Genomic DNA, 16,679 nt, shown 5'->3' on the forward strand with positions numbered 1-16,679 from the left:
ACTTCCTGGTTTCTGTAAGTATGATAGTCAAATGAGTCTTATCATGAGCATGATAGTATATAGATGTCAGCTTTGAAATAAGCATTTGAAAGAATGCTTAGTTTCTTCTGAATAATCCAACTACAAATCATGTGTGAAATTAACCATGGTACTTGTATAAAAAGCTATTTGAACTTACCTTTGAAAGAATACTTTTTAAATTTTTCTTTGAGACAGAGTCTCGCTGAGTTGCCCAGGCTGGAGTGCAGTGGCATGATCTCAGCTCACTACAACCTCCCAGGTTCAAGGGATTCTCCTGCCTCAGCCTCCTGAGTAGCTGGGACTACAGGTGTGCGCCACCAGGCCCGGCTAATTTTTGTATTTTTAGTAGAGACGGGGTTTCACCATGTTGGCTAGGCTGGTCTTGAACTCTTGGTCTCAGGTGATTTGCCTGCCTCAGCCTCCCAAAGTGCTGAGATTATAAGTGTGAGGCACTCTTCACATAAAAAGTGAAAATACTTTAAATGTTTTATCAGTTTAAAGAGGTAATATAGCTCATGTAGCTATTTTTCAAAGGAAAAATACAATTTTAGATGAATTTAATTGTTCTCAGTTCTCAATAAAAAAGTTAAGTTTTTACATTGGCCTTAGAGCTGTACATTATCTCCCCACCTCAGATTTCTTCTGACTTGAATTTCTACTACTCTCTTTTTATTTGCTCTGCTCTAACCCCACTGGCCGCCTTCTACCTCTGGTTCTTTGTGCTGCTGTTTCCTTAGCCTTAAACCTTCCTCAGCCACTTAACACCCTGAACCTTTTCATGTCCTTGCTCAGATATCACCTCATCAACAAGATTTTCCTTGGTCACTGCCACTACCACCTAATCCCCCTCTCCTGTTATCTTTTTTCCTTGTGCTTATTGTTATCTGACATCCTTTTTAAATTACTTGTTTACTGTCATTTTATCTCCTCCAGAATGTAAACTCCAAGAAGGCAGGCAGTTAGTCTACTTTGCCTTCCTGGCATATTTATTTAAAGTGCCTGGGATGGTGATTATAGCAATATAAGTTTAGACTGTGTCTCTTTTTCAGAAATTTGTTTACATTTTGCCCTGTTTCTCAAGTCTTTAATGGAAATGAGAATGGGAGAGATGGGGATGGGTACAAGTTAAGGGTTGAAGGGTGTTAGGTAAGTGGAAAGGGAAAGAAGGCGAATGATTTGTCTATGAGTGCAACTCAAGATCTTAGACTTTTTTCTGTTTAGACTTATCAGTTAGGCTCTAATTTAGGAAAACTAAAACAAAAACTTACTTGGGTTTGGAGTAAAATTAGCTGGAGTAAAATCCAAGGCTAGATTTCCATTGAACTAGAACCTCAGCTTTCTACTTATAAACAAAAAAAAGAATAAAGAAATAAATCAGGCTTTGTGTTGCCATGAGAGACACTACAGGTAGTGTGAATGGCACAAGCTCTTTTGCCAGACAGATTTGGATGCAGTCCTGGCCTTACCTCTTACCACCTCCATGATCTTTTGAAGTGTATTTGCTCTCTGAGCCTCAACTTCCTCATCTAAAAAAATGGGAATACTATAAATTTTATAGGTTTGAAGAAGCAAATGAAATTATGTCATTAAGATACCTAGGAAGTCCCTGGCATATAGTATTCAAAATTATGGCTGTTACTTTTTTAAGCAGCATTTCTATTTTTTCCTTCATTTTTTTGGTTCTGCCAAGTAAATAAATTCGTTGGTATCAGGAATTATCTTCTCTGTGACTTTTAGATATGATTTCTTAAAAATTCTCCCCTATCAGTTTTGAAGTCCATTATTACATTCTGAAATGATAAAGAATTTATTTCCACAATCTAGAAAGACAAAGGTTGAAAAAAAAATAGACTCTATGTACTCTGGAGAAGTGTATTTATATGTTTTAAATTCTACAATCAAGAAACAGCTATTAAAGCTTTATATGATGTAAGTACCTTCCTGAACAGGGTAGGTATTTGCTCCCCTGAGCAAATAGTAAGGGCTCCTGTAATTTATGGATAACAGAGCTCTAACAAGAAGATAAGTGTTAATCGGGATGTGTATTTAACTTATAAAAGTTGACACTATAGAGGATAACTGCCATAGCCTTTTATAAAAAATATCCTTTTACATAAATGAGGAAGGAACCAGGAGAGATTCTCTTTTTTTTTTTGAGACGGAGTCATGCTCTGTTGCCCAGGCTGGAGGGCAGTGGCGCCATCTGGGCTCACTGCAACCTCCACCTACCAGGTTCAAATGATTTTCCTGCCTCAGCCTCCCAAGTAGCTGGGATTACAGACATTCACCCCCAGGCCCAACTAATTTTTGTATTTTTAGTAGAGATGGGATTTCACCATGTTGGCCAGACTGGTGTCGAACTCATGACCTCAGGTGATCCACCCACCTCGGCCTCCCAAAGTGCTGGGATTACAGGCATGAGCCACTGCACCCAGCCCAGGAGAGATTTTGAAATCTGAACCAGAAACCTGATCAGGAAGAAATTTTGGTTGGTGGATATTTCTTCAGTTCGTTCATGTTATATCCATTTTAAATTTCTATTAACTCTTTAAATTAAAAGTTGATTAGGACAGTTTTATAGAAGATATACTACACATTTTAGAAGTCAAGTATAAGCTAACCAATGAATTCTTAGTTTTATATTGGAAATAGATTTCCAGAATAGCAGGGTAGTAAAAGACTAATTGTATCCAAATTTTAGTTCAGAATAAGTATCAGAAGAATAGTCTTCAGACAATATATAGTTTATAGACTTAAAAGGTTCTGTATAGATGCTTCAGGAGTTCTGGGTAAATTTGGTTTGAATGCCATGGTTGCTGAGGCGCAAGTTAAACTGACTGATATCCATAACCCTAATTTTAAATTCTAGATTCATCAAACAGCCTTTTAATGAATTATGATACGTTGAGTTATAAATTAGAATTGAAATAGATATTTGATCTGATCAATTCTTTAGGTAAAGATGAGGAAAAAATACATGAAGAGAAATATAGGCTAATTTGTTCATAGTAATGAAAATTTAGTGTAGGTGTTTACCCTTCGTGTTAATTACCAACACCACATTGTAATAGCAGGTAGGTATAATCTTAAAGAAGTAAATTAAGCAATATGAAATAATGCTTCTTTGTATAAAATTCATGTAAGGTTGCCTTATATAAAAGTCATATGCTTTCATAAGAACATACAATAGAGTCAGTTACTGTAATTTTGTATTTTAAAAACTACTTTGATATCCATAACAAGAGTTCTATATTCTCTAAATATATTTCTCTAACGTAAAAAAAATACAAAGATTGAGATTATTTTACAGAGTCATTTCCTTCTGTGTTCATATTTCAGGTTTTTATTATGTCTGACTTGTGATAAAAATTTAGAAAATAAGGACATTTATATTTTCTCCAGTTTGTTTCACTCTTTTGTGTTGCCTTGGCCCTCTAAGTGATGTGGAAAACCAATGAAGAGTTCTGTTTGGAGTAGAATAACATGCTCTGACTTCTGTTTTTAAAGATTCATTCTCTGGCTTTGGCTTCAAAGTCTTGACCATTTTAAGTCATGTTTATCCTACTTTTTGTTATTTCTAGGTTTTTGTTTTTAATAGTTCTCCTTTTTTTCCCCCAAACTCAGCTAGCTCTCATCTCTTTACATTGTCTTATCTCTTCTTTCTTGTAACTTTTCTTTGAGGTCTCCTCTTCAGAACTTAAATTCAGTGAAGTTGAGTATATAGAGTAGCTCATGAATTCATCCTCTTATTTTCTGGGATGGTTTTTTCCAACTGTATTTCTCCTAGTTTACTCTACTCTATATATTTTTGTACTAGTCCTGTGCTGGATACTTTCAGATTCTCACATATCTTCGAGGAATATGCCTCTTTGCAGAACAGAAAGGAAGGGGCAAAAAGTGAGCATCTGTTAGGTTTGTTTCTTCAAATAACTCTCAAACCAAATTTTAAGTTCAGGAGTACATGCACAGGTGTGTTATATAGGTAAACTTATGTGGGGTTGTTGTACAGATGATTTCATCATCCATATATTAAGCCTAGTTCCCGTCAGTGATTTTTTTCCTGAACCCTCTTTCCTCTCATCGTCCACCCTCTGATAGGCCCCGGTGTGTGTTGTGTTCCTCTGTGTGTCCATATGTTCTCATCATTTAGTTTCCTTTTTTTGTTGATGTACCACAGGTAGTTGGGCTGGCTCAGCAGCTTCTTAGATCAGTGGTTTCTTAGGTAGTAATCTGCTGGTGATTGGCTGTTACTCTCCCTCATCTCCAGCTGGGTGAAAAATTATTGAAGATGCCTTCTTGGTCTCTTGTTTAGCACTGCCCCACTTTGTTCTTATGCAGCATGAGGTTAAGAGTTCTATAGGGGATTTTCCTGTGAATTACCCAAACAGCTCTAGATCGTCTGAAAGATTTTTAGGGATTTTAGGACACAGCAGAGAGAAAGGAACAAATGAGACACACATGCAAACATGACTTTTTAGAGGACTTGGTAACCTTCCCAAGATCTGAAGAAGCTTCACTTAACTCAGTGTCCTACCGTTTGATACATATTTCACTGTTATTGATAGAAATAATTCATAGTTTGATTTGTGGTTGTAACTGTTTCCTTACTGTACTGAACATGGTATCTCTTCCCCTTCTCTTTTATATTTTGGTGACTTGCTTTAGAGTAAAACTACTCACTCTCTTTAACTTGCAGTCCAGAATTAAATTCTTTGGAAACCAAATATTTGTACGTGATACAACTCTTAAGATTTGTGGATGAGGTATAATTTTTGGCATGGTACCTGTAATCAAGCAAGTGAATACATCCATAGAATCTATGGTAATACTAGAGTCCACTGGAATTAATGTTATAGTTATTATGGAATAGGGTGAAGTAATAGCAAACAGTGAGTGCTTATTACGTTTTAAATACTGTTAACTTTAGCCATTTCATTAATCTCATTTTATCCTAAATTTGTGAAGGTATTATTATAAGGAAACTAAGGCAATTTAGCTTTTAAACTTTCAAAGTTTTGTGCTAGTAAAAGCTAGAGCCAGAATTCAGATCCAGGCAGTTTGACTACAGAATCCGTGTTCTTAATCCTGCCATAATCAGAATCTTCCTCTTTTCCTCCCACCATAATGCCCACCCTCCTCCCCCGACCACCTATTTAGCTTTTAGTAAATTTGCATATGAAGTCACTTTTATTGAAGAACTTTTAAAGACTGTTTTCTGGCCACTGAGGTATAGATATTTTGTTTGGGAGCTTATTCACTTAATGCTTGCATTCAACACTATATGGTTAGCAGTACCTCAGACCTCAGACTGCCTGCAGTACGTGTTAAGTCCTTAAATGACTGCATTGTGGAAGGCATTTGTCAAAAATTCATTCGATTGGCCTTTTATAAAAAATACTCTCCTTAATGGAAAACACCATTCTGATGTTTCTGGCATTAAGAATGAAACCTGAAGTATGTGTCTCTTCTTTTTACTTCAGTGCTGGTGCATTAGTTTGCTGAGGCTGCTGTAATAAAGTACTCCAAACTGGGTGGCTTAAACAGCAGAAATTTATTCACTCAAAGTTCTGGAGGCTACAAGTCTGAGATCAAGGTGCTGTCAGGATTGGTTCCTTTGGAAGGCTATGAGGGAAGGATCTCTTCAGGGTATCTCTCTCTGGCTTGTAAAATGGCTGTTTTCTCCCTTTATTTTCCCTCTGTCCATGTCTGTTTCCAGATTTCTTCTTGTAAGGACTCCAGTCATACTGTATTAGGGCCCACCCTAATGATCTCATTTTAATTACCTCTGTAAAGATTCTGTCTCCAATTAAAGTCATATTCTGAGTTGCCAAGGGTTAGGAGTTGAACAAACCCACAATAGCTGGTATCCACAACACTCTTAAAAAATACAGTGTAGCAGCTATCTTTTTCAGCATTATAGTTGGAAAAGTGGAAATGTCATTGGTTTTTGCTCATTCTACTCTGAGCCTGAAAACAGAATCTGAACCTTTTGCCACTGCACTGTTAGGCAGCCAAAGAAAAGCATTATTTCCACTTTGGGAAGAGGAGGGATAAAAGTACTTGGCTTCTGGCCCAGCTCACTGGTTATGGACTATCTCCTCTGTGGTTTAGGAGCAGAGAAGAAAACAATTCTCTGCAAATAGAAGTTTTGGAAAATGATTTGTGAGACTATTTATAATTATTACAAACATGTATGAAGTTAGCAGTAACTTTAATAGTACCTACTATCAAGTTCTTAGCCTAGATCAGAGGTTGGCTAACGTTTTCTGTAAAGGGTGAGATACTATTTACAGGCCATACAGACTCTCGCAACTATTCAACTGTGAATTGAACAGATGTGGCTCTGTTCCAGTAAAACTTTACAAATTAGGTGGCTTGCAGCCGGTGGGTGGTAGTTTGAAGACCTCTAACATAGATTATAAAGATACTACCTCATCTAGTTAATGTTAAAGTAGAATGAGGTGTCTTAGTCCTTTCGGGCTACCATAACAGAACATCACAGACTGAGTGACTTACAAATTTTTCTCCGTTCTGAGGCCGGAGAAGATTGTGATGGCAGAAGATTTGGTATCTGGTGAGGACCCACTTCTTATTCATAGCCAGCAGTCTTTTTAGTATAACCTCATATGGCGGAAAGGGTGAGGGAGCGCTCTTGGGCCGCTTTTATAAGAGCATTAATCCCATCCACTGCCCTCATGACTTAATTACCTCACAAAGGACCTCGCCTCCTAATGCCATGACATTGGGGTTGGGATTTTAACATAAATTTGAGGGGAATGCAAACATTCAGACCATTTGACAAGGTTTAATAAGTAAGAAATAATTTATTCTGAATATTCCAAAATAGGATAGAATGTAATAACTGGAAATGGATCATAAGGATGATTTAGCACAATTCTTTATTTTACAGGTACAGTTGACCCTTGAACAATGTGGAAGTTAGGGGCACTAATTCCCCCAACCCCAACACAATAGGAACTTTGAATATAACCTTTGGCTCCCTAAAAACTACTAATAGCCTAATGTTGACCAAAAGCCTTACTAATAACATAAACAGTTAACACATATTTTATATGTTATATGTATTATATACTGTATTCTTACAATAAAATAAGCAATAAAATGAAAATACTAAGGAAATCATAAAGAGAATACATACTATGTATTGAATGGAAGTAGATCATCATAAACATCTTCATCCTGGTCATCTTCACATTGAATAAGGTGAGGAGGAAGTGGAGGGTTTGCTGTCTTGGGTTGCAGAGATTGAAGAAAATCTACATATAAGTGGACTCATGCAGTTCGAACCAGTGTTGTTTAAGGGTCAGCTGTAATTGAGGTTCAAAAATCAAAGAATTGGAAGAACTTAGTGACCAGTTAGATTAGGAGAAAATAAGTCAATCAGTTATCTTGCAGGATGAAATTTAGAGTCAAATGGGATACTCCTAATGGAGTTGCTGACTGTAGAACTCTGCAGAAAGAGTGCCCTTTGTTGTTTAAATCTGGGACCCATCCTCACCCGCTCCCATCCATACATATTCATATCCACCTTCCCCTCACCTCACCAGACACACAGCATAGGAGGCAGGGATTATGATTTGCAAAATGAAGACCCAGGCCCCAAGAAATAGTTCCAGGTCACATAGCCAACTTACACAGCCATTATGAGATCACATCTCTCTCCGGCTCCAGTGTTCCTTCCACTAACCCTTGACTGTGTCTTCACAAGGTCAGACCTCTCTTCAACTGCATTGCTGTCTAGAGCCCTAGACTAATGTAAGTAAGTAAATCAGGTTTTTGTTTTTGAATTTGTTTTATCTTAGGTAACCTTTTCTTTTACAAAACTATTGTTTCAGAGTGCACTTTTATATGGGCGAAATATTACGTGAAAAGATTGGGTGAGAGGAAACTGATTAGCTGGGTTTTTCCACATAATGTAACTGGTATGATCCTGCAGTTGATTTTTAGTTGTTTGTGTTATTTATTGCATATATAATATCAGAAACTCAATCACATCTCTACTCTAGAAAGGTGAATCTGAATTCAGATATACGTGTGAGTATAGGCTCTGGCTGCTTATTTATCTTAAGGGAAAGTTCAGTTGGTATACGTGGATTTGTGGGGGACAAGGAAAGACTTGTAAAGAAAATATTGATTATACAGTTGGACATAACCATTTTGAATTTAATGAGATGTGTTTCTGGCACGCAGGTTTTCTCTAAATACTGGTTTATAGTACTCACTGATGATATCTTTCTTAAATTGCTATGTGTATTGTCTTTTGTTTCTTAGCAGTGCTTTTTCGCACCACAGGCTCTGCCAGTAACCTAACTTAAACAAATGACATGGGACTGCTATTTTATATTCTTTTTTGTCTTAATGAGTAGGAAATAAGAAATTAATCTTCTTTTGGTTACCTAAGGTCATCCTTATAAACCACAAATACTATCTTCTGCCATGTAGAGGGCATGTGATTATGCCACCAGAGGCTGTTAACAACATTTGGTTTTATTTCTCTCTACAAAGACTGTTTTTTGTTTTAAGTGGGTGTGATTTCTCCCTACTTCCCCTGCCTCTCCATCCACATCGTTAGCTGTTGTGGCTGGTGTTTAATACTCCAACTAGCTATTGAACTAGTTAACTATATTCTGAAAACATCTTTTCCGTTTCTAGAATGAATTTGTCGTTTAATGTATATATTAATATATAGATAACTTTGGAGTGTTCTGTGTGGAACAGAACTGTTTACCTTTATACAGCCCACTGACATGAGCTCTGGGAATCTGAACTATCTGAAGTGTGCTGCTATGTTTGTTGCTTTTATACTATTTTTCATTTTACAGGAACACAGCCAACTGCTGCTCTTGTAGTGTGCATTACTGTGTCATATTTATCTGTTTATATTATAAACCACATATTAGTTAACTAATGTGGCTGGGGAAATATTGTTTCATTGGTGCCCTCAGATATGGCCCTGATTTCTCATAGTTGACCTTTATTTTCCAAGGAATTAAAAACATTTGATTAGGCTCTTAGAAGAAATGCATGATTTTTTTTTGTTTTTTTCTTTTTGAGACGGAGTTTTGCTCTTGTTGCCCAGGCTGGAGTGCAATGGCACGATCTTGGCTCACTGCAGTCTCTGCCTCCTGGGTTCAAGCAATTCTCGTCTCAGCCTCCCGAGTAGTTGGGATTACAGATGTGCATCACCACACCCGGCTAATTTTGTATTTTTAGTAGAGACGGGGTTTCTCCATGTTGGTTAGGCTGGTCTGGAACTCCCAACCTCAGGTGATCCTCCCGTCTTGGCCTCCCAGAGTGCTGGGATTACAGGCATGAGCCACTGCGCCCGGCCTCATGATTTAGTAAACGATTAGATAACTGTCTTCTGAGAAAAAGTATGATCCCACTGTGCTGGTATTTCTGAAGATAAACATATCTTTGGAATCAAAAGAAGCCACATTTTTAATCAGTAACAGGTAGCAGTATGATAAATCCTCAGTTAGCCATTGGAGATTCTTTTTTGTAATTATGTGTTTTGATAAATGAATTTTATTACAAATAAAGAGAAAGACTAATTATTGTAACTTAAAATGACACAATAAGACCAGCAGCATTTTTTACTTTAGTCTCCCAAATACACCATTAAATCTTCATGCAGTTGTATATTTAATAACCCATATCCAAAAGAAAGAAAAATCTATCTTCACCCTATTCCTAATTACTTTTCTATTTTTTTTCTTTGCACCTGAAACCGACCAAATTCTTGGAATGTTTTCTGTGATGATTCCTTTTCTTCTCTCTTAAATATATCTAATTTTTTGAATAGGTAATATTCACTTTTGCTTAAAAATTAGTAAATATATGCTCTTTTTTTTTTCTTTTTTTTTTTTTTGGAGACATAGTTTCCCTCTTTTTGACCAAGCTGGAGTGCAATGGCACCGTCTAGGCTCACTGCAACCTCCACCTCCTGGGTTCAAACGATTCTCCTGCCTCACCCTCCCAAGTAGCTTGGATTACAGTTGCCCGCCACCATGCCGAGCTAATTTTTTTTGGTAATTTTAGTAGAGACAGGGTTTCACCCTGTTGGCCAGACTGGTCTTGAACTCCTGACCTCAGGTCAGAGATTCACCCACCTCGACCTCCCAAAGTACTGGGATTACAGGCATGAGCCACTGTACCCGGCCAATATATACATATTTAAAGATACAATATAGAGTAAAGTTGCATTACTACCCTAGTACCTGCCATATGCCCAGTTTTCAATGTGCCCCCCATCACCAACACAAACATATAAGCACCCCCTCTTATTAATATCTTAGCATTCCTGTACGGTTTCTTTGTGCATATTAAGTAAATGCAGTAATTCCCCCTTTTGAAGAGGTATGTTCCAAGACCCCCAAGTAGATGCCTGAAACCTCAGATAGTACTGAACCCTATATACTATGCACAGGTTTCTTTTTCCCTCTTCAGAATTTCAGGTAGAAGATTTGTTCTTACTGTAGATCTTAGCAACCTCAGCATGATTTGTTTTTTATTGAGAACTTACACCTTTTCATAAAAAGGAAGTATTTTACTGTTTCTTTTGGCATACTCAAATTTCCAGCATCACTACTCTTGCACCTTGGGGCCATTATTAAGTAATGTAAGTGTTACTTGAACCCAAGCATTGTGATACCATGATAGTCAATCTGATAATCGAGAGGATCCCATAAGGAATGGGTGGATAGCATATGCAAGATACGATGGACAAAGGGATGATTCATATCTTGGGTGGATGGAGCAGGATGGTGCCATATTTCATCATGTTACTCGGAACAGTGAGAAATTTAAAATTTATGAATTATTTATTTCTGGAATTTTCCATTTAATATTTTCAGGCCGTGGTTGATTGGGTAACAAGCTGTGAAAAGTGAAACAAGGGGGGGCCATTGTGTGATAAGATAAAAATAATTATCTCTTCCTTTTTCTACATAAAAGTAAAGTGTATTAGTCATACAATTACTGCTTTTTTACTTTTTGTTTTCAGATCTTTGTTAGCAAATAGAGTCTCCTCAGTTTTTTGTGCCAGCCACCTTCCGTTTTTTGAGACGGTGTCTCACTGTCTTGCCCGCTAGAGTACGTGGCTCATTCTCAGCTCACTGCAACCTCTTCCTCCCGAGTTCAAGTGATTCCTACCTCAGCTTCCCAAGTAGCTAGGATTACGGGTGTGCATGGGCCACCACATCTGGCTAATTTTTGTATTTTTAATAGAGACAGGGTTTCACCATGTTGGCCAGGCTGGTCTTGAACTCCTGACTTTAAGGAATCTGCCCACCTCAGCCTCCCAAAAGTGCTAGGATTACAGTCATGAGCCCCATGCTCTTCTATCTCCTGCTAATTAATACTTTGAATCAGACTTCTCAACATCCTTCGTGAGACCTCGTTTCTTCTTTGCCTTTGTTAATTCAGGATACCGTCTGTACTGGGTGTCTGGGTTGATACCATCTGGGCCTTACTGCCAGAGCTTTCCGTTCTACTGTGTATAGATAGCATATGCACATAAATATAAACCTGTAGAAAGAGGCACAGTGCTTAAAGAGAACCGTTGAAGTCCTAAGCAGATAAGTGGGAAAACCAAGGACACTAGCTTCTGTGTCACTCCTTCACTATCTCTAGGGGTCCAGCTTCCAGCTGGCAAACATTTCAAATGTGTGTACTTTCTACATTCCGTCTTATACCCAAAACAAACGTTGGCATTACTGGGATTAGGCAGTTTGTGTTGTAACCATCTTGGGTTCCACAGTGCCTGGCAGATAGTTACCCAAATGTTTATTACATGGGTATGTCATGCTGTCTGGCTGGTTCTTTATTTACTGTCTTCCTTTCCTTCTCCCATAGCCTAACTCTGAGCATTGTTCAAAGCTCTCTAATTGGCCCTTGATTCTTTGTGTCCTCACTGTCACTGCCCACAAAGAACTCAGCTACTCTCAGCATCTCAACTACTACATTTGTGGATGTTTCTTAACACCTCTCTTTCATTTTATTTTCTCTCATTTTCAAGGCTTTAACGTCTACCTCTAACATATTTGCTATTATGTACTAGGTACATTTATTATATGTTAATTTTTATAACAAAGTACTATTAAATCTGTTATATAGATGAAGAAACTTGGGTTCAGAGGGATCACACAACTACTTAGGGACCCGGAGCTAGTAAATTGAAGACGTTACTTGAAGTCACTGCACTTGATTATTCCCTGACTCCTCACACTCAAAACCTAGAAATAATGTAAGCATTAGGAAGTGTGAAGCTTTGTGTCTGTTATAGTTGACTCTGATGTTGGGCTGTTTTCTGTACCTGTATTTCATCATTTAGAAATGAGTGATTTAGGATTTGGGATATAAATCTAGGATTGCTTATAGGATAGGATCTATCAGCCAGTTCTATACTTCCAAGAACCAGGGCTGTTTCTTCTCTACTTAGATATATTAGTAGAATTATCCTACATGCATGTGCTGCTTTTATTTGATTAGGATTTGAATACTAAATCAGTGGATTTAATATGGGAGATAAATTATTCTGTCCTCAAATAATGTAAATTTTTTTTTTCTTAAAATGTGTTTGCATTCTATTAAGGTTAATTTTTGTCCACTGACTTAATGATTTTTAAACAACTGTACAAAATGGATTTGTTTAAGAAAATTTCTTTCTTAAACTTTAGGTATAACCTAGAAAGACATGAGTTGGTTCATTTCTTTCTCAATTATTTTTCTAAGTCTATAACCATTGTTTCTATCTTATACAATAACTTTACAGTACTAATGTGTTTTTAATCATGGCTGGAGAACTATTTTGAACTATCTTACCTTATGGCATGGTATATTCATTAGTAAAGAAATGTAATGAATACTTTAAAATAGTCTACATTTTATCTCTAAGTATATTCGTATATTCATTTATTTATTTGGTTTTTTTAACATGCATTCTAAAATCGGGTCTGATTTTTACCTTGAATACGCTCTGTATAAAGGTGGCTTTTCTAACGTATATATAAAATGATGTTTATTTTGTTTTAAACAAAAAAACTAAGACTTTATTGGATAATTATATCAATTTAAAAGGCTAATTTTGTTTTATATTCTAAGGGTAATTTCATCAGCAGAAAGTATAAAAAAGTTATTTTTCAATTGTCATTTATCCAATTTGGATTATATATAACTACTATTTCAGGAGATTTATTAAAAATATTTTATGTACAATATTTCAATTTATTTTTTTCTTCTTGTTGCAGGAGCTAGAGTTAATGCCAAAGACAGCAAATGGTTGACACCTTTACACAGAGCAGTTGCATCTTGTAGTGAGGTATGAAATTTCTCTTAGTAAATATATTGTATATGAAAACATTAAATAGGCATACCTGTGAATCCATATGCAAATTCTATGTTTTCAAAAGAAAGAAAAGCTACTGAGATACCTCAGCTGGTCATTTTACTTTAGAATTTGTACAAAACAAGTTAATTGTTTCATTTCTTTTGTTGATAAGGCCTCTTGCAGTCTGAAATAGCAGAGAATAGAAAACCCTATCTCTGTCTCTTCTACAAGAGAGATCATTTTTCTGTCCTACATAATCTTCCTCAGGGTTTTTCTCTACCTGTTTACAATAGTCTGTTACAAAAGTTACACTGATTGTGATCAAGAAATAATCTCATCAATGTATAATAATTAATTGAAATGTTACTTAGCTAAACACTGAAATTAACTTCAAAACCATTACTTGATTGCATATTTTACCAGGTATAAATATATAACTTTAAAATGTTTGAGAGGGATTACAAGGAAGAACAGTTCCTTCTTGTTTACAGCCCTGTATATTGTTTGCTTGTCAAGATAACTGACATTTTTAGAAAATGTTCACTATTTGCAAGATATTTTTATATTTTTCATATCTTTTAGTCCTGAGGACATCTTTGTGAGATAGATGTCTTGAGGAAACTATATAGTTAATGATTCATGAAAAACTACTCAGCTGTTAAGATGGGACAAAACCTAGATCTTCTTTGTTTTTGTTTTTGTTTTTTTTCTGTTATTTTACTTTATAATGTGTATTCAGTGCTTTTCTAAAATGCATTGTGTCCAAAGCACCTCTTTTACATACTTTACAGTAGTTGTAGCTTGTTGCAAAGCTTAAAAAATAATTTAAAATACAAAAGTATGTGATAGTATAAGTTTATGTTCATCTAGTATTTCTTTAGTTATTCAAATTGTGAGGTTAAGAAAGGAACTCCTAAGTGTAGCTACTGGGGACTATGTAGTTTGGGAGGAGGAAAGGGAACTGTAACTAGCGCCTGAGGACAAACTACAGAGCTTCTGTCTCTTTGTCCTTTTCTGTATTCCTCATTGTGAGCTACATCTTGAACCCAGAGCAAGAGCTGGGCAAGTGAGGAGACATAAAGGTGAAATGTGAATGGGAAGGATTACAAACCCTGTAGTTAACAGAGACAATCTATTAGCTGTAGCCTCCTAGTTAGGAGAAGAAGGGAGGGGACAGTGGGTGCAACTGAACACACAACCTAACTCTGAACTGGGTCCTTGATGTGCTATAGCTTATGAACTTATGGAACTTAGATTTGGAGACACTGGCTTCAGTTATTATGTGAAACTTTTCAGCTGCGCAATGTTGGACAAGTCTAGGAATTATAAAAACTAAGATATATTAGCCAAAATACTTTGAATTCTGAAATTCCATTGTAATGTTATTAATTTTGTGGTTAAACCTCCATAAAGATGTTTCTTTAAATAAAAGCAGTTAAGATAAACATTACTGTTATCGGAAAAGATTAATGTTAGCCATACCTACACATTTTGTATTAAGACTCTTGGGATTGTGGCTATTAAAATAATGGATTTTTAAGAGATTAAGTCGTAAGAAGATACAATTTATATATTTGCAGAAATTGTAAAACAGACCAAAAATTACTAAAGAAAAATTAACATTAGAGGAAGACAGCAAATTCTGCCAGAGACTTAATTCCTAATTTTTAAAAACTATGTGCTCAGCCTGAGTTTAAGGGCAAGTTGTAGGTTAGAAAGCAAATAATCCTAGTAAGTTTCTTAATTCTACTCTTCAATCAAAAAATTACAAGACAAATCACTAAACAGAAACACAACCAAGAACCCTCAGAGTCTACTTCATTCCCCTGCTACCTCCACTGGAGCAGGCGCTAGTATCCACAGCTGTGGGACCTGAAGACAGATCACATCACAGGACTCTTTACAGACATTCCCCAGTGCCAGCCCGAAGCCTAGTAGCTCCAGTGGGTGACTAGACCCAGAAGAGCAAAAACAATCACTACAGTTTGGCTCTCAGCAGTCCCCATTCCTACGGGAAGTGGGCTAACACCACATCAAGGGAACACCCTGTGGGACAAAGTAATTTAAACAGTAGTCCTTGAATCCCAGATCTTCCCTCTGACATAGTCCACCCAAGTGAGAAAGAACCAGAAAAACAATTCTGGTAATATGACAAAACAAGGTTATTTAACACCCCCAAAATATACCAGCTTACCAGCAATGGATGGCAAACCAAGACGAAATCTATGAATTGCCAGAAAAAGAAGTCAGAAGGTTGATTGTTAAGCTAATTAAGGAGGCAGCAGAGAAAGGTGAAGTCCAACTTAAATTAAAAACGTGAGATAGAATATGAAAGGAAAATTCTTTAGTGAAATAGGTAAAAACAATCACAACTTCTAGAAATCAAGGACACACTTAGAGAAATGCAAAATGCACTGGAAAGTCTCAGCAATAGAATCAAACAAACAGAAGAACTTTAGCGCTTGAAGACAAGGCTTTTGAAATTAACCCAATCCATCAAAGACAAAGAAAAAAAAATCTTTTTAAATGAACAAAGCCTCCAAGAAGTTTGGGACTGTGTTAAATTTCCAAACCTGAGAATAGTTGGTGTTCCTGAGGAAGAAGAGAAATCTTAAAGTTTAGAAACTATATTTGAGGGAATAATTGAGGAAAACTTTCCCAGCCTTGCAAGAGATCTGGACATACAAATACAAGAAGCTTAAAGAACACCTGGCACATCACAAAAAGATTATCACCTAGGCACATAATCATCACGTTATCTAAAGTCAAGATGAAGGAAAGAATCTTCAGAGCTATGAGGCAAAAGCATTAGGTAGCCTATAAAGGAAACACATATCAGATTAACAGCAGATTTCTTAGTGAAACCCTACAAAGCTAGAAGGGATTGGGGTTCTATTTTTAGCCTCCTTAAAGCAATTATCAGCCAAGAATTTTGTATCCAGTGAAACTAAGCTTCATAAATGAAGGAGGATATACAGTATTTTCCAGACATATAAATTCTGAGAGAATTCACCACCACCAAGCCAGCACTACAAGAACTGCTAAAAGGAGCTCTAAATCTTGAAAGAAATTCTTGAAATACTCCAAAATATAACCTCCTTAAACCACAAATCTTACAAGACCTGTGTAACAATAATACAGTTTAAAAAGAAAAAAAAAAGGTATTCAGGCAACAAATAGCATGAGGAATAAAATAGTGCCTCACATCTCAATACTAACATTAAATGTAAATGGCCTAAATGCTCCACTTAAAGGATACAGAATGGAAGAATGGATAAGAATTCACCAACCAAGTTTCTGCTGTCTT

The 16,679-nt window shown here is 36.5% G+C and overlaps 1 protein-coding gene across 20 annotated transcripts in view; it reads left to right on the top strand.

The window, feature by feature from the left end:
* The window catches only part of ANKRD28 (ankyrin repeat domain 28), a 191,740-nt gene that overhangs the window by 96,741 nt on the left and 78,320 nt on the right, over positions 1-16,679 (top strand). For 13 of the 20 annotated variants that reach the window (XR_013413549.1, XR_013413552.1, XR_013413550.1 and 10 more), the window contains one exon: positions 13,293-13,363. The exons of the other annotated variants lie outside the window; for them this stretch is intronic. Coding sequence is in view for 6 of the 13 variants with exons in the window: in XM_028843660.2 (XP_028699493.1) it covers positions 13,293-13,363 (71 nt within the window). In the remaining 7 variants the exon portion in view is untranslated. The remainder of the gene's footprint in view (positions 1-13,292; positions 13,364-16,679) is intronic. 20 annotated transcript variants of the gene reach the window in all.

This window comes from Macaca mulatta, chromosome 2 (assembly GCF_049350105.2).
Source record: "Macaca mulatta isolate MMU2019108-1 chromosome 2, T2T-MMU8v2.0, whole genome shotgun sequence".
NCBI classification, from domain to species: domain Eukaryota; kingdom Metazoa; phylum Chordata; class Mammalia; order Primates; family Cercopithecidae; genus Macaca; species Macaca mulatta.